The sequence below is a fragment of the Corapipo altera genome, unplaced genomic scaffold, assembly GCF_003945725.1.
Source record: "Corapipo altera isolate COAL_440 unplaced genomic scaffold, ASM394572v1 23, whole genome shotgun sequence".
NCBI lineage: Eukaryota > Metazoa > Chordata > Aves > Passeriformes > Pipridae > Corapipo > Corapipo altera.
In genome coordinates, this window is record NW_020884878.1 from 10051609 (window position 1) to 10079060 (window position 27452).

The 27452-nt window shown below is 35.2% G+C and overlaps 1 protein-coding gene across 4 annotated transcripts in view; it reads left to right on the top strand.

Annotated features, from left to right (window-relative positions):
- The window catches only part of DICER1 (dicer 1, ribonuclease III), an 81017-nt gene that overhangs the window by 17989 nt on the left and 35576 nt on the right, over window positions 1-27452 (top strand). For 3 of the 4 annotated variants that reach the window (XM_027638266.1, XM_027638267.1, XM_027638264.1), the window contains exons 3-21: window positions 583-683; window positions 4831-4983; window positions 7090-7282; window positions 7739-7901; window positions 8297-8427; window positions 9488-9622; window positions 10406-10566; window positions 11866-12034; window positions 14040-14512; window positions 18210-18342; window positions 19214-19456; window positions 19551-19705; window positions 20316-20448; window positions 20909-20984; window positions 22110-22249; window positions 24292-24471; window positions 25287-25500; window positions 25582-25735; window positions 27235-27417. In XM_027638266.1, coding sequence (XP_027494067.1) covers window positions 7139-7282; window positions 7739-7901; window positions 8297-8427; window positions 9488-9622; window positions 10406-10566; window positions 11866-12034; window positions 14040-14512; window positions 18210-18342; window positions 19214-19456; window positions 19551-19705; window positions 20316-20448; window positions 20909-20984; window positions 22110-22249; window positions 24292-24471; window positions 25287-25500; window positions 25582-25735; window positions 27235-27417 — 2987 coding nt within the window. In that variant the 5' untranslated portion in view covers window positions 583-683; window positions 4831-4983; window positions 7090-7138. The remainder of the gene's footprint in view (window positions 1-582; window positions 684-4830; window positions 4984-7089; window positions 7283-7738; window positions 7902-8296; window positions 8428-9487; window positions 9623-10405; window positions 10567-11865; window positions 12035-14039; window positions 14513-18209; window positions 18343-19213; window positions 19457-19550; window positions 19706-20315; window positions 20449-20908; window positions 20985-22109; window positions 22250-24291; window positions 24472-25286; window positions 25501-25581; window positions 25736-27234; window positions 27418-27452) is intronic. The other variant, XM_027638265.1, reaches the window with a different exon arrangement.

Sequence of the window (27452 nt, forward strand, 5' to 3'; positions counted from 1 at the left end):
TCAGAGTTTTATGTCTAAATCACCATTCTAAATGCACAGTATTTTTACTTTTACTAAATAAACACATGCTAATGTAATAGGAAGAAATGGTTGTTCCTTTTTCATGGGTTGACTGTACTACTTGCAGCTACAAATTAAAATAATTTAAGGAAGTTTGAGTTCTGATTTAATTTTTTTAATGTTTAGCTCAAGTGAAATCAAAGTGCATGTGCATGGAAAAAGCAGCACAATTTTACAGACCATAGTAAAATTATATTGAAACTCTACTACTGTGTTTCTCATATGAACCTGTTATTAATAATAGTAACCTGTAAATAGGATTAGGGAAGTACATGCACATTTAAACTACCAAAAATTATCTTCTATATGATTCTTTTTTAAGTTATAGTTTCTAATAGTAAACTAAAACAATTGATGTTCAAGGTGAACTTAAGTAATTCATTTCTATCAGCCAGTTGTAGTGTAGGCTCAACACATTTAAATGTTTGTATGCTACTGAATTACCACATTAACCCTGCTGTCGTAGTTCCCTTTTCAAATAATTTTTATAGTTCATAGTTCTTTGTTGTTGTTGTTTTTAAGAGCCGAAGCTTGGAAATTATGTGATTAATCTACAAGCTGATATCATGATGTCAAAATGCAGTTCAGGAAGCATAAACACAGAGGCTGCGGAAATTAAAACGGTAAGACTGTGCTTTGTAGTGTGCAAGAAGCAGGTTTTGATGTATCACTGCACTGTGTTCTATTTTGTATTTAAAGCTACTTCAGAACCATAGATTAACGTAATTTCGGTGTGAGGTTACAGAAATTTACTGTGAATTTCCTTGGAAAGAATAATGAAAGTAGCAACTTCATTTTATCCAGTAGCGTAGATAAAGATGTTTGTCATGAAACACATGCTGTGATATTTCTTCTGAAGCTGAATATGATTAGAAATCTATTCAGTTTTTTAAAAGGATGTCTGGGTGTTTAAGTATTTCTTATGGATTTTATATTCCAGTATGGTTGTGTTGGTGAATACAATCACTTAAAAAAAAAAGGGGTGAGAAGAGGGGTGATGCAAAAGGTTAGAGTTATAATTGGATTTATATGTTGTTCCCAGTAGGAGATAGAAGGGAGATGGTGAGGAAAGAAAATGACAAATTGTTAATGTCTTAGTTCCAAAAGTATGCTTCAGTTAGAATTATGAATTTGTCAAAAATATGAAAAGAGGCTTTCCAATTAAAACTACACAGCAGAAAAATGGACCTGTGGTTTGAAAATGTAGGGTAGACAGAAATGTATCTAGTTTCCTGTTCTAGCTATTCCTCACTTTGCCTCATGTCTTAGGTACTATTTACTTCATGTTTTATGTTTTGTCCTCTGTGTTAAGGAGGTAAAAGGAGTCTGCACTGGTTCTACACCACTGATTAGGCAGCTGCATAGTTAGGATTGTTACACAGGGCTTTATACACAGCGTTTTAAAAAATGAGAGTTTGTTCCAGAATCTGGCTGCGTGTCTATATTCTTTAAAGGAGAATGTTTATTCTCAATACCTCGTGCACTGGTGTCACTACAGCCCTGATTTTTGTTTTCACTTTGCACTGCTTTACTGGTAAATGCCCTCCAGCCTGTGTGTGTTATGCTGATAAATAGTGCTGTAATTCCTTTACCATAGAGACTGTTCCAGTGTACAGCAGCACAACTGTTGTGTGAACGGGTTCTTGTTGGTAGAGCCAGACTAATTGCAACAGAAAGTGCTTATTGGGCTTTTGCATCAAATCCAGGTTTGGTCATACTGGTGACTGAACACTAGATGAAGGACTTAAGAGTTTGTGCAGTTTTCTGAGTCTGCAAAGCGTCATGTTATATTCCATTTCTGTCCTGTAAACAGACATTTAGGAGGAGCGTGCCAGGAATTCCAGCTGTTAACTGTTGTATTGCTTGTAGAAATGCTTTGGAAGCAGCTCATCCAAATGTAGAGCCTCAATGTAATCTTTATTAATAAGCTCTTTAATGAACCTTTCCTGAACAACAGAAAGCAGACTTTACTGCTTTGGTATGCCTTGGGTAGGCTATTAGAGGCCAGTGTTCTGCTTGTGCTGTTAGACAGTTCTGTACCAGAAAAATAGAACAAATAAAATTCTTCTATTTCAAAATAAACTTTCACAATGAATATTGATGTTTGAGCTAGTGAAACCAGGGAAGATGGTCCTTATAGGAATGCTTACATTTGAGCTTTGTTTGTCCTTCTTGAAAGGGAACACATCTGAAATACCTTTCTTTTCATTTAAGAATATTCTAAGACCAAGTATAAAAATTGCTGTTAGAGATGCACATGATAAAGATCTTTGAAGGATAAGAGATAAGGAGTGTCTTCTATAGCTGCATTCTGTGTTAAAGACAGCATAATGTAAGAAATTTCTGATTCATCTTATTGAATAATATTATTTGACAGTTGTTTGTTTCAGTTTTGGACTTTTTTTTTCCAAATAAAACTGGGGGTGTTTGGTTTGGGATTTTTAAGTTCTCATAAGAGAAGTGAAATGACGGGAGTAATATTCAAAAAATATACTTTTGTAATGTTTTTGGAATATCACAGCAAAAGTCAAATCCTTTTAAAAAGTGTAGTTTTAAAGGAGGTTTAAAAACCAGACAGTGTAGAAATCTGTACCCTCACCTGGGCAAAAACAGTTCTTACCACTGAATTCTTACAGTGTAAGTTGATGTGGAACACACTCAGTGGCATTATTTACATTTTGTAAACGAACATTTACATTAATTTTTTACTATGTATTTTATATTTGTAATATTTTGCATTTTTCTTTCTACTTGGTTCTCCCTTACCCAAGTAAGAATTCTATTTGTTAGAAAATTCAGCAAGTTAATGTTTCATGTAGCACTTGAATGTAGAAATTGCTATTAAGAAACTGCTTTCAGACTTTTTAGGTGTTCATGTAAAAGAATATGATTCTATTAATTTTTTTTATAGTTGTGGTTTATTTCCTTTAGAATAAGTGAATTATTTTTACCTCTTGAGGCCTTTTTGGCTGATGCTGAGAGTGTTTTTAGAGAACAATTTAGACATTCCTGGAAAAGATGAAAACCTAAAGCATTGGAAATAATTTCTGTATCATGAGAATTATATTGGGCACAAATTAACAAATCAGTGTAGAAAGCAAATGAAATACATTGCATATGGCAGTAAGAACTTCTTAACTTGGTATGAATATAACACAAACTATGCATGCAAATGGTGGTAAAAACTTGAAAAATGCATCCCTGAGGCTCTGGTCTATTCTGTGTCTACTTCAGTGTCATTCCATAAATGTTTTAAACTGTCCTCTGAGCAGAACTAGATCCAGGATGTCTTATTCTGAGTGAGAGCCCTGGCTGGTGTAGCTTGTATTCCTTAGTGCAACAAACCTTGAATTTTTTGTGCACTAAGGGTGGCTTCAACTTGGGTACAGTCATGTGGCTGAAAAACCTGCACATATAGTTCTAGAATTATTAAAGGCTGGAAGAAACTGCTGTTACATGTTATTGACTGTTCATTCCCAACCTTGAATACCCTTCTGAAATAAAGTTCTTTAAAGGGGTTAGTTCTAGCTTTGCAGTTCACTATCTGTTCACATAAATGTGCATTAAAGTAAGGACATCAAGTTGTTAATTCTGCTCTTAAAACTGTCAAGATTGATGGTCACTGTTATTTTAGTAGAACAGATAAGCTTGGGCACTGTGGTGCCTTATCAAGTTTCTGTAACTGTCTAAAGCTGTAAGTAGTCTAAAGCCCCAGGAAGCAAGATTTGTTTCAGGTGTTTCTCCCTCCAAATTCAGCTTCAGCAAGTTCTTACAGTTTCTTATTCTATTAATTTTCAAAATAATGTAGTGGACAAAGATGGAACATCATAGCAAGTATATTTATTACTCAAAACTGGCTGAGCAGGACTAGTTTGGTTTTTTTTTTCTGCTTCACTGTTAACTAGTTTCAGTTAGCTCATGTTCAGTCGATTTCTGTCCACAGATTCGGAACACATGTACTTACATCTCAGATGTTTTCAATTTAAAATCTGTTCTTCGAGTAGATGTGCTTTTTTGCTTTTTATTTGTAGATGGTCCTGTAGTATTTTTCTTTTATTGAAGAACTTGATATTCTTCCTTGCTATTGAAATAGAAACTTAGAATGATACAATTATTGGCTTACTCCCATAATAATGTTGACATTGATCTTGTCAGATCTTATATACTTCCAATACAAATCATAGAAATGAAGGCCAGGACTAAGAAACTTTATTACAGCAGAAAGTAACAGTGATGGTTTAGGGAGGATAACTTTTTTTCTTTACCTGAATTAGCTCAAATTGCCTCCCACTATATGATATTTCAAGTGTGTTCAGCCTCATGTGAGCTCAGCTCTGCTATGGTTACAGTGGCACGCAGTGCTGTTCTGGTTGCGTGTACTTTTCAAGATACGAATGTGCATATACTTCTTCCTTTGCACCTCAAAAGTTCTTTTGAGAATGCTTTTTTGATCCCAGTGACATGATTGTACTTTGGGGCAGATTTTTCATGAAGGTACACAGAAACCAAAATTGTAGTTTAGAGTATATGTTGTTTCACAGCTTTTCCAGATCAAGCTGGAACTGTAGGTAAGTCTAAATTCCCTCACTTCTTGCAGCAGGGTAGCTAACCCAGTATCACTGTTATGAAATGTGTAGCAAAGGAGATAGAATTATTTGTCATATTGGATCCTATGTTGTTTTTTATTAGCAGCCTTTCAAAATAAGGTTAGTTTTCTTCTCTTAATTCCCTCCTGGTGATGTTATAGAGCTGTTTTATATGTTCTCAAAGTTGTAGTTACCATTTGAAAAAGAAACACAACATAGGTGGAACAGTAAACAAAGAAGAGGGGCTGCTCATCTAAAGTGATCTATAAAACTGAAGTGACTGGGCTTGCATAGAAGAATGATTGAGGAAACAGCTTCAGCTTTTACTATGGAAAAGGTTTGTTGGTTTTTTTTCCCCTGGTCCCTTCTAGAAATTATTATGACACTGATGAGGCCTCTTTTTAAACAAATCAAACATTAGGTTTTTTTCACAAGTTGCTGTATGTAAGTAGAGAAGCATGCTTGAGACCACTTCAATGAAATATTGTAATCATGATAAACACAAGAGAGGGGTTGGTACTAGATGATCTTTAAGTTCTCTTCCAACCCAGACCATTCTATGATTCTAAGGATTTTTTTGAACGTATCAACTAGTGCTAAACTCATTGGAATATGAAAAGAGAAGCTAGATATATTAAAGGAGAGCTTTGTCTATAAGCTTGGAGAAGGAGGTGTTGGGGATGACACACCTTCCCATAGATTTTCTCCCTTCTTCCCTGCTCTCATGCATCTAAGCTGTCAATTCATACAAAAGCTTCTCTAAAGGTTAGCAGTGCCCAGAATTTCTGAATGCTTTCTACTAGTGGCTGGGGAAGATTGTGTATCATGCTACTGTCCTTGCCACCTGACTGATTTAAGCTGATCAGTCACACATTGATTAACATCAAGTACACTTGGTGTGAGAATGCTCAGTAGATCAGAATGTCAGGGATGATCAGATTGCTACATGAAACTGTATAACAAATAAACAGCTCTGTGATAATGTATCTCTCCTGCCTGTTGTATCCCATGACCCAGAACTTTGGAGTCCCAGTGGAGGAACAGCCACAAAACCACTAGTTCCAAAGAGGGAATGAACTGGAACATCTTTAGTTGTGCCAGATTAGAACACTCTATAAAGTTACTCATTGAATTATTAGAACAGAACCTGTGTGCATGTGTATGCATTTTTTGAAATGTATAGAAACAATCTGAAAATCTGCAGGAGTCTTTTTTTTTTTTTTTGTATTACAACTGAAATGAATAAATGACGTTACTTATTTTTATGATGTGTTTAGACTGTGTTGTTTTCTGTTTGCAGCTAAATAAAGCAATATCATATTGATTGATTTTTATCTGTTAAGGTAATCTGAAATATTCAGGCTGAAGTGGTAGCTTAGTTGGAGTACTGAAAAAGTAAATTAAAAGGTTTGCATGAGTTTGGAGATTAATTCCAAAGCAACTGAAAAAAAACCCTAAGAAGTTACATTTACCTTTTTCAGTAAGTAGCTTTTGCTACTGAATGTTTGTTTTCAAAAGATAAATAATTCTTTATGATGGAACTTGATGTATAATGTTAGTTCACCTTAACCACAATGTCCTTCTGGGCTTTCTCTGACACTTTGGAAAGAAATGAGACAAAGCTTTATCTCTTGTTTTTTACCTTGATGATTCCTAACAAGTAGCAAATTTTGTTAAGCCCCTCTGGTGATGACGACTTCATAGCCTTAGTAGGAAAGTGTTTTCCAGTGCATAATTGCCATGAAGTTCCGAATGCTTTGTTTGTTTATCAATTAGGGTGTCTTTCAGGAAATTGGTGGTTAACCTGATATGGATCCAGGTCTCCATTAGTCCTTATCAGAGTCATCAGCAATTATTTATAATGCTTCTGCCAGTTCCTTAAAAAGATAACCTTATCAGAATGTGTTACTTGAAAATACTGAAGTTCTTGTGTAGTTTCTGTTCTTTTCCTGCCAGTTAGAATAAAATTCGTGTTTGTGTGCGTGTAAAGGCTTTAACTGGTCACAGGGACTTTTTGGTTGGAAGGAAAAATGAAAAATCTGATACTTATGCCTATGCTGTAGAAAATCAATGTTTTTCTTTCCTGAAGTAAAGCTAAGACAGCTTTACTTTTTAAAATTTTTTCTTCAAGATATTTTAAATGAGATTGTGAGAACACAAATGGAACTTTATATTAAAATGTATGTGTGTAAATCCAAATGCCTGGAATGAACTTTGCCCTGTAAAGTACAACTTCTTTTGAATTTCTGTGGTACTTTGTTAAACACACATCTTCAACTGGAAGAGTGCCTGTAAATTTAAAGTCAATGTTTTCTGCTGAAAATCGTATGAGAAGAAGAACTTTGGTTAGTAAAATCAAGTAATGTCCTTTTCTTGTAATAAATTTTCTCTTCTTTTTTGGGATTGCAACTGTATCTAATGCTGTTTCTTTTTCTTCTTATAGTAGGCTGTGCTAGAACAAAAATGCAATGAAAGAAACACTGGATGAATGAATGAAAAGCCCTGCTTTGCAATCCCTCAGCATGGCGGGACTGCAGCTCATGACCCCTGCTTCCTCCCCAATGGGTCCATTTTTTGGACTACCATGGCAACAAGAAGCAATTCATGATAACATTTACACGCCAAGAAAATATCAGGTACTAGTGATAGTACTAATAGAGTAATGTTAAAAAAAAGTACCATTAAATCCATTAATTTAATGGAAAAATAGCCAGAGCAGGTGGAGAATGTGCAATGTTGCACACTGCCTAAGCATGTCTCTCTCAACTCCACGTGTTGGGAGTTAATTCTTTAGTTTGACTTTGCTCTACATTTGTTATATTCCCATTCCGTCTTCTCAGTTTTCTTTAATGAGCAGAACAACATTTAAGCTGAGTGTTCTGCTGCTCTCTGCAGAACACTGTTACGGACAAATAGAGTAACAGATTGTAACAGTACATTGTTATGAAAGAGAAATGTTAATTCTGTGGCAGTGTAAAGATCTCAGGATCCAGGTACTACTGACTTGTCTGTAGTTTATCACTTGTGTTATTTTTTGTCAGCTTTTTCACTGCATTGCTGCAAGTAAGGACATTATTATTTTTTAAACCTAGGTTGAACTGCTTGAAGCAGCTTTGGATCATAATACAATAGTCTGCTTAAACACTGGCTCAGGGAAGACTTTTATTGCAGTACTACTCACTAAAGAGCTGTCCTATCAGATCAGGGGAGATTTCAACAAAAATGGAAAAAGAACTGTGTTCTTGGTCAACTCTGGTAAGACAAAAAGTTCCTAGTATACTGCTAGTATTTCCATGGAATATTCTGGAACAGATGTTGTCTGATAGCAAAACTGGGCGAAACTTTTGCATGAAGTCTTCAACAGCAAGGATGTGATACCTTTAATCTTTTGTTTATAATCTCTTTAATATAAACTTTTAATATATATTACGTGTTTTGTTTGCTAGTTTAAAGTTAAGACATTGAATCTGAAGTGCAATTTAGTTATCGATCTGTTTCCTTTATGTGGTTTTGCATGTACACCTGGCTTAACATTAGTCTAAGCTAAAGATCCTGTTATAAAACTTGGTGCTAGATAATATGACACACATCTTGAAAATCAATGTGTAGAAAGACCTTTATGTGAATGAGATTTATTTTTTTTCCTTAAGCAAATCAAGTTGCTCAACAAGTGTCAGCTGTCAGGACACATTCAGACCTTAAAGTGGGAGAGTATTCAAGTTTAGAGATAACTGAATCATGGACAAAAGAGAAGTGGAGTCAGGAATTCTCTAAGCATCAGGTAATGTATTAACTATAAGCTAAATGTACAGTGGGTTAGACTGGGTCAGAATTGATTTCTTCCAATTATATGTTCAGTTTTTTCTAAAAGAAATGCAACATATTGGTATCGTTTGTGTATTAATTTTGAGACAAAACATGTAGGCGTTGTGAGGTTGCTTTTAAAAAACTGTCCTTTTAGTCTTTTGTTTTCAGTCTCCTGGACTTGTAGTTCATGATGATGATTTAAGAAGATATTTTGAGTGTGCATGCTATACCTTAAATGCCATTAAAATTTTGTTAAATATTAGGTTAAAAATAGGATAAAATTGAATGTTCTCTGGGGATGCAGAACATTGACATTTTATTCCTGCTTTTTTAAGTACACTATTTCTGTATACTTGTCTTTATAGATGGAAAATCATTAGCTTTAATGTAACAATTTCCTTGGTGGTTCTTTTTTTCATTTTTTTTTTTTAAGGTGACCTACGTATCTTGCAGGAATGCAAATATTTCTAATTTCTGGATTTTTCGCTCTGGCAGTTAATAGTTGTCTATGAAATATGTCTGAGTAACTGACAGGAGAAAGTGGAGTTCAAAGTTAGTGTACAGCTAGTGCATAATTTTATCAAGATTTTTATCTGTGTCAGTGTACAAGAAATAAATTTTTCTTTTAAAAGAATTGTGATAACATCCTGGGTTTGTTACAGCTGGAGGCTTATGAGGCACTGTCTTTCTTGCCAGAGAGATGATGATAGGACACATAAGGGACACTAACTTATGAATTTAATGATATTTGTTCTGTGTAGTCTGGCTGCTGGTGTTGATATTGTCTGTTGTATTGTTTTTTCTAGGCATGTGAATATATGTAATCTATATATATAACCCCCTTCAGAAAGATTATTCTCTCCTGTAGAGAATGTTTTATTCTTTTATCCTTACCTGGTGTAGGTAGATGAGTAGGGGTTGATATTTGCAAATGTTGTTTAACAAGACCTGCAGAAGGCTTTCCTCCTTCACCTTGGTCTAAGACAGGCGATACTTTTCTTGTACTGACACGTGTTTTTTTCCTTTCAATCTAGGTTCTGGTTATGACATGTCACGTTGCTTTGACTGTTCTGAGAAATGAGTATTTATCCCTGTCAAATATTAATCTTCTGGTGTTTGATGAGTGCCATCTTGCAATCCAGGATCATCCATACCGTGAAATTATGAAGGTGGGCTTCCATTGCTTGAATGTTTTAATACTTGGTTGAGAAGAAGTCAGTGGGAGGGCTGGGGAATTGGGAACCATTTAAGGCAACTTTTTCTCCCAAGGAAAAATATTAGTGGAACTGTATGTTAGCATGTTCTGGTACTGTGAAATTACTGCAATGAGTTAAGACTTCAGTGATATTAAAAGAGAAAAATAATGTATTTACCGTATTTTATAGTGGGAATTAAAGAAAAATCTGACATTAACAGCAAAGCTAAATTTATGGAATTAGGGGAATTTTTTTAATTCATTGATAAAATATTTGAGTTCGGGAATGGTATGTACGAATCAATTTTTATTATTTTTAAAATGCTGATTTCTAGAGATGTTTCTAGGACTCTTTCCAGAATATTTTTGGCTCCATGTGGTATTTGGCTTATAAGTGAAAGGCATAATAAATATATTTTCAAATCTCTCTTCAAATGTATGTGCCTTTTTATATGGTGTGGAAGTATGATATATATTGTGTCACAAGAATATTTTGTATAATGCTAACTGTTTATATTTTTTCTACATTGTAAATATTTACCTTTAAATATGATGGCTGTTAAATGTTGTTCAATTTTTAGTTTAACTTCCAGTCAGTAGAAGAGAAAATATTAATTCAATGTTTGGTTCCTTTTGCAACACCTGGTATTGAAATAAAAATTTCCAGCCTAAGCATCTTAAGTTTGCAGTTTGCTAACTTGATAGTAGGTTTTCAGGATAACTGTCCTAAGGAATTTAATTTGATTTTACTTCACAGATCTGTGAGGATTATCCATCATGTCCACGAATTTTGGGATTAACAGCTTCCATTTTAAATGGGAAATGTGATCCTGCTGAGTTAGAGGAGAAGATCCAGAAACTGGAGAAAATTTTAAAGAGCAATGCTGAAACTGCAACTGATTTGGTGGTCTTAGACAGGTGTGTTCTATAATTAGAGCTGTTAAATTGATACTTGCATATTCATTTTGGAATAAACCAGTAGCAATATTTACTCTTTTAAATTTTAGAAAAATTTGTGAGTATGTGATGCCACTACTTCTATTTAGGGCAGAGATGGAATGTTCAATGGCTTTTGGAGTACAAAGGCTGATTGGCCTTGATATTCAGAGATTTTCTGTAGCTGTTAAAAAAACAAAACCAAAAAAAAAGTCAAAAAAGACATCAAAACAACTGAAAAGAACCTCAAGGAAAAAAAAAACAACAAACCAAAGCAACCAAAAAAAACCCAACACACCACCAACCTTAAAAATTCACATTCCATTAAACATTTCTGAACTTGCAAAATGCACTCTTATGTTTGGAGTGTAACTGGTTCATGTCCAGTGTATGCCATAATGTTTCTATTTAGAAAAATGTTGCAACATCCACAGTACAATATGTTCTTAATATGGAGAAGTTACCTTTTTTCTTTTTTTTTTTTTTGTTTTTTTCCCAAATGGGTAGCCTGGATTTTAAAGGCTGATGAAAGGCAGAGAGAGATGAGAGGAAGTGGTAAATACTTAAGTAGCAGAGGAAGTGAGTTACAGAATCTAGAATCTTGTGAATGTTATTTAAAATAAAGGTAGTAATAGTGTAATGACTTTTTGTAGGGGAAAATTAGGGTGAAGTGATTTCCATGTATCTTATTTCTTTCACCAACTGTGCTGCATTGTTGAGTTTCAGACAAAGTTTTTAAAGTGGTTTTTTTATGTTCTGGAACAGATGCATGTGTGTGAATGTTTTAATTGCATTTTTCTGAACTTGTGTGAATCATTAGCTTTTAAGAAAATTTCACTGCTATTCAAGAGTATTTTACTTGTGTAAACATAGGTATATAGACATAAATTTACAGTATATGGATTGGTTTTGTTTTGCATATGAAGAGAGTACACTTTGGAAAAACAAATTAGGATGGTGGTCAAGGAAATTCAGTTTATTTTGCCTTGAATTTTGCAATATTTGAAATGAGGATAGCAATATTAACCTCCTTTTTAGGAGTGTATTAGAACGAATAGTATTTTAGAATGAAGTATTTCAATATTTGGGGTGGTGGAGGTTTTTCTCTACTAAAGTATTTAGCTGTATAACTACTAATCATTAGTAATTCATGGTGGGGAAAGAAATGCTCTTGAATACATGTCATGTTGCTGTTGTATTTGAAGTATAACCTTAAGAGGGTGAAAAAGCTGTGACTTTCAGAAGCTGTGTTTATTTAACTTGTTCTTTGCCCTCATTAAGATATGCTTCTCAGCCATGTGAGATTGTTGTAGACTGTGGACCATATACTGACAAAAGTGGGTTGTATGGAAGATTGTTAAAGGAATTGGATGAAGCACTTGCTTTTCTAAATGACTGCAACATATCTGTACATTCAAAAGAAAGAGATTCTACCTTAATTTCTAAACAGGTAAGGATATCAAGCTATGTGAGAAACCTGGAGAATAGGAATCTTACAACTGTTTTTCTTTGTCATGTATGTTACATTACTGAAACCTCCTAACCCAGACATCCTAGACTGTCTGAGCTAAAAGACTTCTGATTGTTGGATTCATTAACAGTGCAGGTCTTTTCATAAGTGAGTGGAGCTTGAATGTTAGCCATTGATTAGAACTTCATCTGCTTTGAGATTCAGATTTGCTTAAAGCACTGAAACAATTCTGCACCCTGATGTTGTGGGTCCTCATCTCTGAAGTGAAGAATTTGACATCTTCACAATCTCCTTTGACCTCTGAATAATTCAGTATGGAAGAGGAAATAATGTCTAAGGAAGTGTTTGGACTGTACCCAGTTGTATTAAGAGTTGATAGGAAGAATTCAGGCAAAAATTCCAACCATAGATGTACAGTATCTTCAGTTTATCTTAGAACAACACTGGACTAGTGCCACACCTCTGGGATGGAATTTGAATCTCAAGCTTACCCCTGACTTTCTCTGTGTTTGCCCCTATGTTGTCATGCCAGATGGCAGAGTATAATCCAAAAGGTGTGGTGTATTGAACAGGGACCTGTCATGCCTGGAGTCCAAGCATGGGTTTTTTTCCCCCACTTGGGCTTCGTGGTTTGGAATTGCTTCCCAAGTTACAACTATGTAGGTGTATAAGTCTTTGAACAAGTCACTAGTGAGTCACATTCCCATAATAGTCCATGAGAAAGGTGGAAAATGTATTTTTTCTTCAGCCCAAAGTATTCCAGTTTCCTTTAACATTCTTGGAAACTGAGGACTTTGATGCTGGTCCATAAAATACTATTTTAAGCCAGAGGGAAGGATGGTACATAAGGCAACCTAGCACAGCTGCATGGGAAATGGAAGTCCTGATTACTTTTGTGCTAAACTTAAAATGTACTAGGCTAAAATATATAAGGAATGCTGGCTGAAGGCAGTCTCCATGACTTGCAGAGTCCTGGAGAGTGGATTAACTGATAGATTTCTAAAACTTTAACCCTCTGTGCTTGTTTTCTGGTCCAGTAGCTCTCCTAGAAGATGGAGGCATCCATATTAGGAAAAAGAAATGAGTTTCAGCCTGAGGTGCTTTTTGTCTTGGCACTGGAGAGTATCCAGCTTCTATATGTAGTTGCAATTAGTTTAGATAATTTTGCCTTTAAGTCCTACAGCTAACAGACTTCACAGAGGATAGTGTAGAGATGATAGCCAGTTCTTTGCTATCAGAGGAAGAAAGGAAAATTAAAGCAGCAACTATCATCCTGACTGTTACAGTTGAATTTTAGTTCTTCTGTTGTAATATAGGACATCCAAATGAATCTTTTTAAAAGACCATCAGATGATGGTACTGAAGTGCCTATGCTGTTTTCTCTGAATAGGGTATAGTTCTCTCTTTTTCCTGTTCCGCTCACACACAAACCACTGTGTTTTGTTTTTCCTTTGAAAGGGTAGACTTGCTAAGGCTACCCTAAGGCCAGTGTACAACTTTCTGGTTATATACTTTTGAAATCCTGCCAGCTATCAGTAATAAATAAAGTAAAAATGCCCAGTAAAGTGTTTATTTTATAAGTTCTGTGTTATATATTAAGGATAAGAATTTCTGCTTTGTTTATCTAGCTGCCTGAAGGAGTATTCTTCTTATTAGTATAATTATCTTAGGGTAATTTTCAAATTACAGTTCCACAGAATTGCAAAATATTGACTAAGCTTGGGGTTTTCTTGAGATTCAGAAATGTACGGAGTTTGAAGTTGATTGATGGTAATTTAAGAGGAAGGGGGAACTTGCTCCATTAGAAACACCAAAGTTCCCAAGGTCATGTAAATAACAAAAGCAGACTTCTGCATATTTTTATAACAAAACAATTGTCAAAATTCTTACAAAGATTGTACTGTAAGAGAAAAAAGCCCCTAGACTTAAATGAATAGTTCATGAATGTACTCTTTGAACTGATATTTGAATTCATTTGTTGTAGATATTGTCAGACTGTCGAGCTGTGTTGGTTGTTCTGGGACCCTGGTGTGCAGATAAGGTAGCTGGGATGATGGTGAGAGAGCTGCAGAAGTATATCAAACATGAACAAGAGGAGCTGCACAGGAAATTTTTATTGTTTACAGACACTTTCCTAAGGAAAATACATGCACTCTGTGAAGAGCACTTCTCGCCTGCCTCACTTGACCTGAAATTTGTGACCCCAAAAGTAATAAAGCTGCTTGAAATCTTGCGCAAATACAAACCATATGAACGGCAGCAGTTTGAAAGTGTTGAATGGTATAACAATAGGAACCAGGATAATTATGTATCTTGGAGTGATTCTGAAGATGATGATGAGGATGAAGAAATTGAGGAGAAAGAGAAGCCAGAGACTAATTTCCCATCTCCCTTTACTAATATTTTATGTGGAATTATTTTTGTGGAAAGAAGATACACAGCGGTTGTTTTAAATAGGTAAAGCTTTTTATTTTCAAAAAAAAATTATTTTGAAGAAAAAAGGCAGAATCAACTGCCAGGATAATATCATGAATATGTAGGGGATTATCTTGTATTTTCAGAACTCTATTTATAAAGTTGGTTTAGGAGATCATTCTGGATCTATGTAAAGCAGGTGGAGTGGATGGGAAGAGCATGTGTCTTTGAAAATTGTATTCAAGGGCTTGTTTCAAACCTGAGTTTGTAATTTCATTCCTTTAGAAGGCAAAAGGTGAAATACTGTACTGAACCTCTAAAATAGGTATATACTGTTCTGTCTTAATCAGTCTTTAAATTTATATTTGCAATGGATGTTGGAAACTTCTCTAGCTTACTGAGGGCAATACTTCTGGAAATTTTACCATTACCCGTCTAAATCATAGTATTATATGATCCAAGTCTACAGAAAACCAAATTCACCCTTACACAAATATCTCTTAAGATTTACCAGTACTGCTTTCAGAGTTGGTGTTTGTAAAATGCCTATTCAGTCAAATGCTGAGTGCTTTCTTACAGTCTCCACCAAGAAAAATATGAACCTGTGAGTATTTGCCAATTTGCAATACTATAATTCCTTATCAGTTCATGTTCCTGAATGTGCTTCATGTTAGTTATATATGACACTTAATTGTTAAATGCTGTTTGCCACAAACTATGAATTACATGATTTATTCATCTATCCTGATTTTGTTTTTCAGTAGGTTTCCTAGATAGTGTAATAAATGTCCTGTGCGAGGTGTTCCTTGCGTTCTGGATACCTCTGAATCTGACCCCTGTGTTGATACATTTTTGCCCAAGTCAATAGTTTGAATGAATAACATACTCTTTGATCTGCCAACTTGTCTATATGCGTTTTCTCAACTTTATCTTTTCTCTTTGCCTTTTTTTACATTTTTAAATATGTTCACATAAATCTGCAAATATGAGGCAAACTAAGCTGTTCAGTGAAATGAACATATTCTGTTAATAACTCCTGAAAAAATAACATTAACAGAATCTGATAACATTTTTGCTGAGCTGAAATAAATATTTCATTGCCCTGCATGGAATGAACAGAACTGGGAAAACTTTATTCTTCTCTGTTAAGTTATGAATATGATTTAAATCATACTGGTTTTCCACTGTACGTTCTTGTAGACAGTGATTTATACACTATACAGTATCCTAACTGCTGTTGAACCTGACAGAATATGGTGTCTAGAGGAAATAGGTAACCAAATTCTGACATTTTTAACCTCACTTTGGGTTGAGGTTATTGGGTGCCAAAATATAAAACTGTATGTAAGTTTTTGTCCCCTTCTCAAAGCTAGCTACCAGACTCTCAAAATGCTCCTTCACCTCATGTAATACATGATCTCAGAATACATGGTTGACCATCAGACCCGAGCTGTTGGAATTAAGACTGGAAGCCTTCAGTGGAGAACCTCACTATAGGCTTATTTGAGTGGAGTGGATTTAGTTCAGGACCTCTGCTGATGATACTTAATATATAGGGGAAAGATTGCTTCCTGAATGAGTCAGTCATGAGTGTTTGAATTAGTTTATCACAACTACTTCAGCTTCCAGTAATCCAATATGGATCGTTCAATAGAACTAAGTTAGAAATAGAACTTTTCTTAAAATGTATTTATTATGGTAGTATTTAGAGATTAGAATACCATTTTATTAAATCCATGATGACTGAGGAAAGACAAGATTCATGGCATGTATTTGTACTTTCTGGGTCTTCGACTATTATTGCACTCAACTAATGGAGTGACTCACTTATTGTTTAATTTGGTGTATACAGTTGTGTTCTGGTGCCTATACACTCCTTTTCAGAAGAGAAGACATTTTCTAAAGCCCAGTTTCCTTCCATTTGCATTGCTGTACCTCTCAACTCCCTTAGGGAGAGGTTGGAAAGCAGAAGTTCTTGTATCTATTTGATGAACGGTACCTGTTACCTACCACAAATACTTATTTAATCTCAAGGTTGAAGTCTTGAATGTTTCTCAGGAACTTGCCAAAGTTCCTGCACAAAATGTGCACAGTGAAATGTTTATTCAGATGTTTTTAATTGTCCATTTCTATAACAAATGAAATTAAGTAAGAATGTTTGAGATGCTTAGTAGGTAATCAATCTATATGACCTGACAGAAATGCCATATGAAAAAAGAAATATTAAAAACCCCAGGATTTCTGACCAGTTATTAACCCATACTTTCTTAGTATGTCTGTCTCAAGAGCCTAGAGACTGGATAGAGAAATGTAACTCTATTTAGCCTTGAACTAACAAATCACATTTGCATTTTAGCACAGGATGATCCTTATAGTCTATTTCCAGAAGGATGCCAAGCTATTTGCCACTTTTCCATCTTCTTGCCTATACTCCCTTTCCATTCCAGTTTTAACAGATGGCAAAGGAAGGAAGTCTTCAAGGTGTTTTATGTTCCCATAGATTTTGTTAGAAATAGGAACCAGGAAAGGGGGCAAGACTTCAGTAGTTTTTCAAGGGTAGAAAGAGCAGGGAGAACTTTGCCATTTTCCATCTGGTTTGGCAGCAGCTCGCTGGGCAGATAGTAGGCATGTAGCTGGGGACTGGCACAGCACCCATCTACTTAATGTATGAGACAGAACTGCTAGGGATTTATCTGGGAAAGGTTGGAATTGCTATTGGAGGTGTACAGAGGCGGGGTGTTCTTTGGCTGTGAGGAGCACCTGACAATGGACACGATGCACGTGCGGTTGAGCAAAGTAGTACTGCGATGGCTATAGTGAGACATGCAAGGGATCTAATTTTTGATATTTTTATTTGGATCTGCTGCTCAAAAGCCTGTTATAGTTGAGAAGTCCCAGATTCTGTCCATCCTGAAAACCAATCAACTAGTGTTGCTACAGTGTACTTAGTTTGATTGCACATGGTAATGGTGGTTTTAAATCCATAAATGTCTCATTCTAGATTTAGCGCATTATTTGTACAAGCAATCTTCTACCTTGTCTTTGAAATCAGAACGCTGCAGAAGGCAGTCTTTCCTGCTTCTGTAACCTTAAGAATAAACTGAGGGTAAATAAATTGAGAGCATGGATGCTCCTCACATCCCTGTTCAGTATTCCTTTTAAAGCATTGGATTAAGTTCTCCGTTTGAGTTAATTTCACAATTAGTGAATTTCTCGCTGGGTAGACTGAGCATTGCTCTTTAGAAAAACAGGTCAGTATTTTGTCACCAGTATACTTAAACAGGATATATCTTCTAATATTAAGTAGAATTGCAATATTATGTTTTAACCTAAAATTTAATATCTTATACTGAGGAAACATACTTTGTTGAGGAAGCAGTTACAGCTCTGTCTTCTAAAATCAAGCACAGTTAACAGAAAAAGAGAGAAACAAAAGCAATTGTAAGTAGGGTGCTTTAGCAGCAGGGAGCCTTAGAGTAATAGATTGGTTTAAAAATATCTAGTTTTACTGTAATAGGTCTGAAAGGTGTGTGATGCATGGCCACTCATGCTGTATAGGTATGCAGTCTGTCTTGTGTTAACCTCACAGAGCTTTTTGAGAAGACTGCAGTAAGTTTGTGTTAGCATGGCTTAATTGTCATGCTTCCACTTTTTCTTTTAACATAGGTCTTAAAAACTTTAAGATTTTCTTCCATTTTCTGGATTGTGTGACTTCTAAAAACACATGTGATATTTTTAGGTTGATAAAAGAAGCTGGCAAGCAAGATCCAGAACTGGCTTACATCAGTAGCAATTTTATAACTGGACATGGCATTGGCAAGAACCAGCCTCGTAACAAGCAGATGGAAGTAGAATTTAGAAAACAGGAAGAGGTAACTTCAAGAAAAAAAATTTAAATTAGCAGTACTTTCAGAACCTTTTTTTTGTGTGTGAGTCTGGGGCAAAGTCATGGGAAGTTCAGGGAATACCTGTGGTTTAACAAATATGCACACTTATTGGAGATACAGATGTTGTTCATAAAAAAAAGTAACAATGTGTTTAGAGATGTTGGTATGTCATGTTACACAAACAGAAATTAAAACTTAATGTAAAATCATGTTTGTGTCTAGTCCGATCTAATTTTTCCACATTTGTGTTAGTGGTAATATAGTAATACTGTAAAGAAAATTAAGGTTGCTGACATATTGCAATAGTTAAGCTGGTTTTAATATTTATCTTTTATAAAAGTGAATTTTGTAAATCATTAAATGATATAAATATTAATAAACCCCACAATTTTTAAATCAGTTAAAGCTCATCCCAACTGGGTTGTCCTCCTTAGTATTATTTCATATATAGTATAAATATCAGAAGTGCCAGCTCTAGAATATGCTCTATCCCTGAAGATGCTTCAACCTCAGAATGTTTGGGAAAAGATGCTGTCCTGAAAGCAGCTTTTTTTTCCCTTTTATACCACAACTGAAAAATTGTAAATAAATAGGGGGGATCCTCTCCATTGCTAGTGGCTGTATTAGCTTCTTAGCCTCATATGATTCCACATATCAGATTTGATTCCTAGAAATCTGCTGGTTCTGTTAAATAGTCTTGTTGTATTCCTGAAAAGATTTTTGTAATAGTTTTTCATTTGCATATTTAGAAATATTTTCGGAGTATCTCACCTTTTTCTTATTGCCTTTTGTTGAATCTCATGATGGAAACAGATCTTGGACTAATTTCTCAAATTTATCTTCGTTACTTTTGCAGGTTCTTCGAAAATTTCGAGCACATGAAACCAACCTACTTATTGCTACTAGTATTGTAGAAGAGGGTGTTGACATACCAAAATGCAACTTGGTGGTGCGTTTTGATTTGCCCACGGAGTACCGCTCCTATGTGCAGTCAAAAGGAAGAGCCAGAGCACCAATTTCCAATTACATTATGTTAGCAGATACAGACAAAATCAAAAGTTTTGAAGAAGATCTTAAGACATATAAAGCAATTGAGAAGGTATGAGGGCAGATGAATGGGCCTGGTCTGGTTAAATGTTTCATAGTACTTTTTAAGGGAAAAATTTCTCATATTCTGTTCTTGAAATGTTAAGATCCTCAGAAACAAATGCTCAAAATCTGTTGATACCAATGAAACTGAAACTGAACCCATTGTTGATGATGATGATGTATTTCCACCCTACGTGTTGAGGCCAGATGAAAACAGTCCAAGAGTTACTATTAACACTGCTATTGGACACATAAATAGGTAAGAGGCATATTTAATTTTTACTTCATGTCTTTGAATAAAAAGTTTCTTAGTCTGTCTCACAACATGAAAGCACAGGCTGAGGCATTTTACACATTTCCTCTTGGGCATCTTGACAGGATATGCTCTCCCAAAGAAAGTGGTCACAGCAATTTGAAGGCATTATTTGCTATTTTTATCTTAATCCTACCAGAGGTTCTGGCACTGATAATAACTGTAGTGATAATGATTCCTGTTTAATAAAAAGCTTCCCTGAAAACATAGTTTCAAAATGGGTAGTAAGATTGGTTTTTTTGCTTGTCGAGCTAGTTTTGAAAATAAATAAATAAAAGAACTGTTGAAACTGTAGTTAAATCTTCCAGTTCTGATATTCACATCGTTACAACCCTGGAATGACCTTGCTGTGGAGACCTGGTGTATATTAAAGGACTGGGAGGTCTTCTGCTCAGTAGTTAGTTGAATATTTGTCAACAGTGTACCTTTGCAGTGGCCAGTATGGCCTGAAATCATCTTCTGTAGCATCCACACCAGTAAGGCAGGGTTCCACTGAAATGTGTTTAGATTTCAATTTGCAGGTTTTGATGATCTGTAAAATGTTTTGTCAACTTAGGTACTGCGCTAGATTACCAAGTGATCCATTTACACACCTAGCTCCCAAGTGTAAAACCCGGGAACTACCTGACCATACGTTTTACTCTACTCTCTACCTGCCAATCAACTCACCTCTTCGAGCTTCAATTGTTGTAGGTATTTGGGGAAGAAAAAGCGTGGAAATAAGCAAATATATTGGTCTAAGAACTGGTCTGTGCTGTTTCTAGAATTAGTATCATAGTTGGTTAAGGAAAATTTTTTCCGTATTGTGCTCTGTAACTGTATTTAGGTCACTGTTTATTTCTATTATAATCCATTTTCCATCAGTTACTGTTTATGCCAAAGGCAAAAGTATTTAGATATTCTTCCAGGGCCTTGTTGTTTCACGCATTTGTCCTATATTGTTTTTGATTGAAAGTATGTTGAGTTCTTGTAATTTTGGTTTTTGTGGAAAAACAGCGTAATCCTGAATATCTTCATAAAACTGTCATCAATGCATTTTTTTAAAAAAACTTTGCTTACCTAATGTGCTTGTGTGAAACTAATTAAACAAGTATGGTAAGTAATGTGCTAATCAACCAAAGTTTTGATGAAGTATTTAAATGTTTATAGGGTCCTCCAATGAGTTGTGCAAGACTGGCTGAGAGAGTTGTAGCTCTTATTTGCTGTGAAAAACTGCACAAAATTGGTAAGAACTGAAAAAGCAACCTCTTTGGTAAAGCATAGAAATTGCGTACGGTGTAGATGATATATATGATGATATATGGTATACACATGCACTTCTGCTGTAGCCATCTGTTGTAGCTTTCTTTTGCTTGCCTTGTTTTGTAATATGATCGTGTACTTATCAATTTAGCTTAGATCTTATAAGCTAAAGTTAAATTTTCCAGGGAAATCTTGTTATATAACATATTTTGTCTTAAACAACAAAAACAAGATTAGTACAAGAGACACAGATTTTGACACTGAATATACTTATTAAAAGGGAAAAAAGTCTTGTTCTCTAGAAGATATTGATTGTAGGTTAGAAACTATATCCTGCAACCAAAAGATAACTTGCCTTTTAAAGTGAATTGTGACAAATTAAAAGATATAATACACAAACCTAAATTTATTGTTTTCTCTACTGTATCATAAGTCATGTTCCAAAAAAAGTACATTGAGGGACTACTTCAGCTCTCTTGTCTCCAGTAAGTATAATGGAGCGTGTTCTTCGCTGTGTGACATTTTGAAGAGAATTCCATGTTACGAGTTTTTTGAAGTACAGAAGTATTTATGTATCTTTTAAGTAAAAAAATTTATAGGTCTGGTGTTTGTATTTTATTTCTGAATTAAACCCTTTGATCACTGAATTCGTACCGATAAATGTATCCAAGAATAACACTCTAATGACTCAACCCAGTGTTGAGAGTGCATATTCTACAGTAGTAATTCACTTTTTAGAATGATAGAGAAGTATAACTGTTCCCTCTTTCTTGGCATAACTCCACGTGAGTGATTTTTAAATTAGTATTTCAGTCAAGGATTGCCTTTTATGGCCAAAAAGAATTCATTGGGTTTTGATATTTTCATTATAGAATTTAGTTTTTTAATTTCAGTGGGTTTTACTGTAAATGAGTATTTTTGCCCAAAATTCAGTCTTTATCACTCTTTCCCCAAAGTTCTACTTTTGGAACCTTGCAGGAAGTCTGTGTATTTTAAAAACTTATGTGAGGTGTTTTCATGAGCAGTCTCATCTGATGTGTAGGATGTGAAGGAACCAAGATTTGATTGTTCATAATGCTATTTCTTCACACTCTTTCATAATAATCAGGTGAACTGGATGATCATTTGATGCCAGTTGGTAAAGAAACGGTTAAATATGAGGAGGAACTTGATTTACACGATGAAGAAGAAACCAGTGTTCCAGGAAGGCCAGGCTCTACAAAACGAAGACAGTGCTATCCTAAAGCTGTTAGTATCACTCACTGCTGTCCACACCTCTGATCAAATGCCTTATGTACTGATGAGACAGAATTGCTAACTCTTAATTATATAAGTATTTTTTACAACATGTCTTGCATTTATATTGAAAATATTTTGCAGTTTAAATTCTCTGTAAAATTGCACTGTTACCTGAATTTATGGTACCACATGTTTTGGAAGCATGCATGTAAGTTCAAGGAGCATACACTTTCTGTAGGGCTGGTTGACTGTATTAGCCTGGTTTGAAAATAAGTGTGAGGAAAATTGTCCTGCATTAATAATCTGTAAAATATTTACCTTCTCTGGCAAATGTACTAGAGCAAAGGAGGAATTACTGGCTTTCTAGACAAGGAGATGCACGGGGCTAAACACAGAAATAGGTGGAGTTTTTTTTAGATGCCTGGTTTGGGAAGTTTACCAATTGAACACAGAATTTCGTAGCTTCTGGTTTAAATCTTAGTATATCAAATAAGTATACTTTTACTATTTTTTCATTTTTAAAATAGTTCTAAATGTTATACTTGATATGCCAAAAGGTATACTACAGTGCTGCATTAAGTAACTTACCCACAGTTCTGTTGTAACAGGCTTCAACTACATCAGTTTGTAGCGTTGGATTTCTTAAATGGTATGTGTATGGGAATTTCAAATACTTTAAAAATAAGGAAAAATAGAGGAAAAAAGCTGTGTCAGAGTATTTTGCAACTACTCTGGAACCTTCATTCTTCCCCTGCAATTGTTACAGGTTCTGTCTAAGGTCGTTTGAATAGGACAGGTACCTCATTCAGAATCTGATAATCTGCATTTCAGGGAGAAACTGATAGTCTTTGTCATATGGAAGAATGTCAGCATGGACACCCACATTAGTGGACTCTAGTGCTGTGTTGTACCTTCATGTGCAGCCTCAGTTATGGTCGTAGCCCTTCAGTAATTCTATTCTTGCCATCTTCCATATGCCCCAATTTTATTAGTAGTTCCAGTAATCAGTTACTAGGAAAGTTTTGGGAATGATACCATGGCATCACAGAGGGAATAGACAGATGAGAAAACCTTTTTCGTGCAAGACTCCATGAACACTTTGCATCTTTGCAGTGTTTCTTGGTAGGTTGTTACAAGTACTTTTCTCTGTCTTCTTACCTCACTAGTGATTGGGGTGACTCATAAAATGCAAGCTTATTCTATCTCGTGCAGAGGAGTTGATTTGTCTAGTGATGCATCATTCTTTCTCAGTTTTGGTTTTGTTTTTTTTTTTTCTTAGAGAATCTAAGAATATTTTTCCTTGCTTTTGTCCCAACTTTTCACATCTGGAAAAGAAGCTTTGGCAAATGTTTAAGGTCTCTAAGATCCTCTTGGGCTTAATGTAGTTATTAAACTTATGAGTAATTTTCCATTAAGTCAAGGCCATAGTTTTACTGCAGTGTAACTTTAAAATCCAGGACTACATGTATTGCAGTTTAGTTTTAGACAAACAGGAGGATCAATTTTGAGACCTGCAAAGTAATGAACTCCTACCAAACATAAAGCATGGTTTCTGAATGTCTGTGACAAATACAAACAGCAGAGTTAAAAGTGCTTGTGGCTGAGTGTTCACATCTGCAAGCTAGAATTGTTATGAGAACTCATATAATGTAGTGCCTGGGCAAAGGGGCAGTCCCTTGAATTTTGTTTGTTTGTCCCAAGTGTATGAAAAACATACAGTTAAACTGGCATTTTTAAGATAGGATGGATAACAGAGTAAGATCAGGGATGTAGTAGAAGTTGCCTCTTGGCTAGTAGGAAGATCTGGGAGCATCATGTTCCCTTGATGCAAGTATTTGGACAGATTTCGTGGCTGCCATACCAGGCTGCTGACCAAACACTTTTGCTTAAGAAAAAAACACTACTTGAGCCCAGATTAATTTTTTTTTATTCCTTATTTTTAGCAATGCCTTTCCAAATCAACATGTGTTCATGTGTTCAAAGAATAGTATTTAGGTGAACTTTGCTGATTTTTATTGTGTTAATGTTTTTTCTTTTTTTTTGATTTTTAGATTCCAGAGTGTTTGAGGGATAGTTACCCCAAACCTGATCAGCCCTGTTACCTGTATGTAATAGGAATGGTGTTAACAACTCCTCTACCTGATGAGCTCAACTTCAGGAGACGAAAGCTATATCCTCCTGAGGATACAACAAGATGTTTTGGCATATTGACAGCCAAACCTATACCTCAAGTAAGGAAACTATTTCCTTTTTTTATTCTACATACTTTACAACCTGTTGCTTTCCACTTGCTCCTCCCCCAAGACTGAAGAGTTGGAAATGACCATGAGTACTGCTTGTATCTGGCAGCCTTTAAGAAAATTAACAATAGTATCCATCCAATCAAGTCTCCACTTTTTGTGTTTATGGATAGAACTATCTGTTCTATTTTGGCCTTTTGTTTTACAAATTTATTTTTTAGGATTTTGCACTTGCAAATCCAAAATGTCCTTCCTTCTTTGTATGAGATATGACAGGAGTTGACATTTCAGCTACAGAGATGGCCTACACCCCACTACCTTATCTATACAAAAACTGTGGTAACACCTCCTCAGCATTCCTGGTCTGCAACAGCAGCAGAAAAAGTCAACCATGTTTATGGAAATTGACACCTCTTGCTTCAGAAAAATTTTAGTAGATATTTTCTGTTGGAGAGACTCAGTTGAAGAAGATTTTTTTCAAATTGTATTTTTTGTTGTCCACATAAGAAAACATTTTTTTCCTTCATAATAGAAAATACTTCCTTTTCTACCTACCTTTTATAAAGAGAAGAACTGTGAAGCACAAGGAGAACTATTTAAAAAAACAAATCAGTCATTCTTTAAGCTTTCAAAATCTCATCTGTAATTGAACGTCATCACAGTTCAAAATTCTGATCCAATTTGATCCAGTTTGCTGTGGGGTCAGGCAAGCATTACTTCAGCATCTGAGCTAAACAGCCAGTACTCTGTAGAGGAATCCTACTCTGAATTGCCTTTTGTGATTTCTTTGGGTTTTGTTTCTTTAGATTCCTCACTTTCCTGTGTATACTCGCTCTGGAGAGGTTACAATATCTATTGAGCTTAAAAAGTCTGGTTTTACTCTGTCTCTGCAAATGCTTGAGCTGATAACGAGACTCCACCAGTACATTTTTTCACATATTCTTCGTCTTGAGAAACCTGCACTAGAGTTCAAACCCACAGAAGCTGATTCAGCCTATTGTGTTCTACCTCTTAATGTTGGTAAGAACAAAAATTTTGTAATTTACAACTTCTCAGAAAAGTTCAACCTGGAAAACTGAGTTGTGCATTTTCCTTTTTAAGTTGATGACTCCAGCACTTTGGACATTGACTTTAAGTTTATGGAAGACATTGAGAAATCTGAGGCACGTACAGGCATTCCCAGTACACAGTATACAAAAGAAATGCCTTTTATTTTCAAGTTAGAAGATTACCAGGACGCAGTTATCATTCCACGGTGAGTACTCTATATTTAGGTATGTACTTACTGTATTTATACAAACACTTGTAATAAGGGAATGTTAGTATCTGCAGCAGAATTGCTTTTTATGAACTGTATGCCATTAATTTGAAGGTATCTGGTTGCATCTCAAACAATTTAAAGATTTTTTTTTTTTTAATGAGTAGTTAATCTTATATAGTAGGACTTAAGTGTTTAGGTCTCCCAAAACTCATTACCTTTTTATTAGAAATAGTAGAGCTCACCACAAAACTTATGTAGTATTCTGATAAAAGATTGCGACTTCATCAAGAGCTGGCCTACTGAAACCAATTTTAGTTTGGAAGATTGAGTGGGAGTCCTGTTCTCTGGTTACTGCTTATTCACACCTGACCTGCTAAAGGAAGGTATGCTACTGGTAGATGGGAAAATTACAAGTGATAGAGACCAGTTAATAGAATCTTTATATTGAGTGGTATTCATTTTATGTACTGGATATGCAAAGGTTCTCCAGAATTGGTAGGCTCTGTGGAGGCTTAATTGTTCCCTATGGACTGACTGGCTTGTGTTGTATCTAGTATATTGTAAACAACAGTACTTGCTGAATATATGTAGATGATAAATGTAAGTACTTTGTTTTGGCCTCACCTGTGTCAGCGGTCCTTTTTTTTTTTTTTCCCCCCCCCCCCCCTCCCCCGGAAGAAGCTGAAAAGGTTCATTAATACTGTGAAAATTTTATTTGGAGCTATCTATTTAGATATTTGCATAGCAACTTAAAATGATAGATGCACCAGGTCAAAGTATGAAATCACCTACTATGCAAATCTAATTATTGCATATTGATTTCATGATTTTTCATTATTAATACTATTTTCCCGTGCATGTTTATCACCATAGTTTCCAATGAGCATCAGTAGCTACAGTAAAGATGTTGCTGCATTCTGGCTCTAATTTCAGTCTTCTGTATTACAAGAACTGCATTGTCCTTGAAGGGCTTGTGAACTTACCTTGCTACATATTTGAAGTTTTGTATTCTTTTTGCGGGGTGACTTGGGTAAAAAAGACAGTTTAGATGTGAGGCAGTACAATCTTTGTATGCAGAGGAACTCTGTTTGTACTGATGTAGAATACCACGTAGGAGACTAGATAATAAAAAGCCAGATTATCAAGTTTAATTGGTAGGTGTTTGGAATTAAGAAATTATAATTTATAGCATTATGGTTGTCCAGAGCTTGATTTTTCTGTTGCGTATCGAAGACATAGATCCTCCATTTAATTTAAATGTTTATCTGTAAAGGGAATTTCACAGATTATAGATTGACTTTGTTTGTCCTTATCACAGAGCACATCTCATTTAGTATTTGAGTTAGCTAAACAAATGATTTCTACAACAAAAAAGAAAGCCACCAACCAAAAATCTCAACTGAACTGTTTAACTATAACTCCTGACCACATTAGAACACAAGGAACTTAGCAAAACCTTTACCGTAATGCCAAAATATTTTATTGTTTTTTAGGTATCGAAATTTTGATCAGCCTCATCGATTCTATGTAGCTGATGTATACACTGATCTTACTCCACTCAGTAAATTCCCTTCCCCTGAATATGAAACTTTTGCTGAATATTATAAAACAAAGTATAATCTTGACCTAACCAATCTCAACCAGCCACTGCTGGATGTGGACCACACATCTTCAAGGTAACAACAGTCATATTCATCTGATGTTTGTAGTT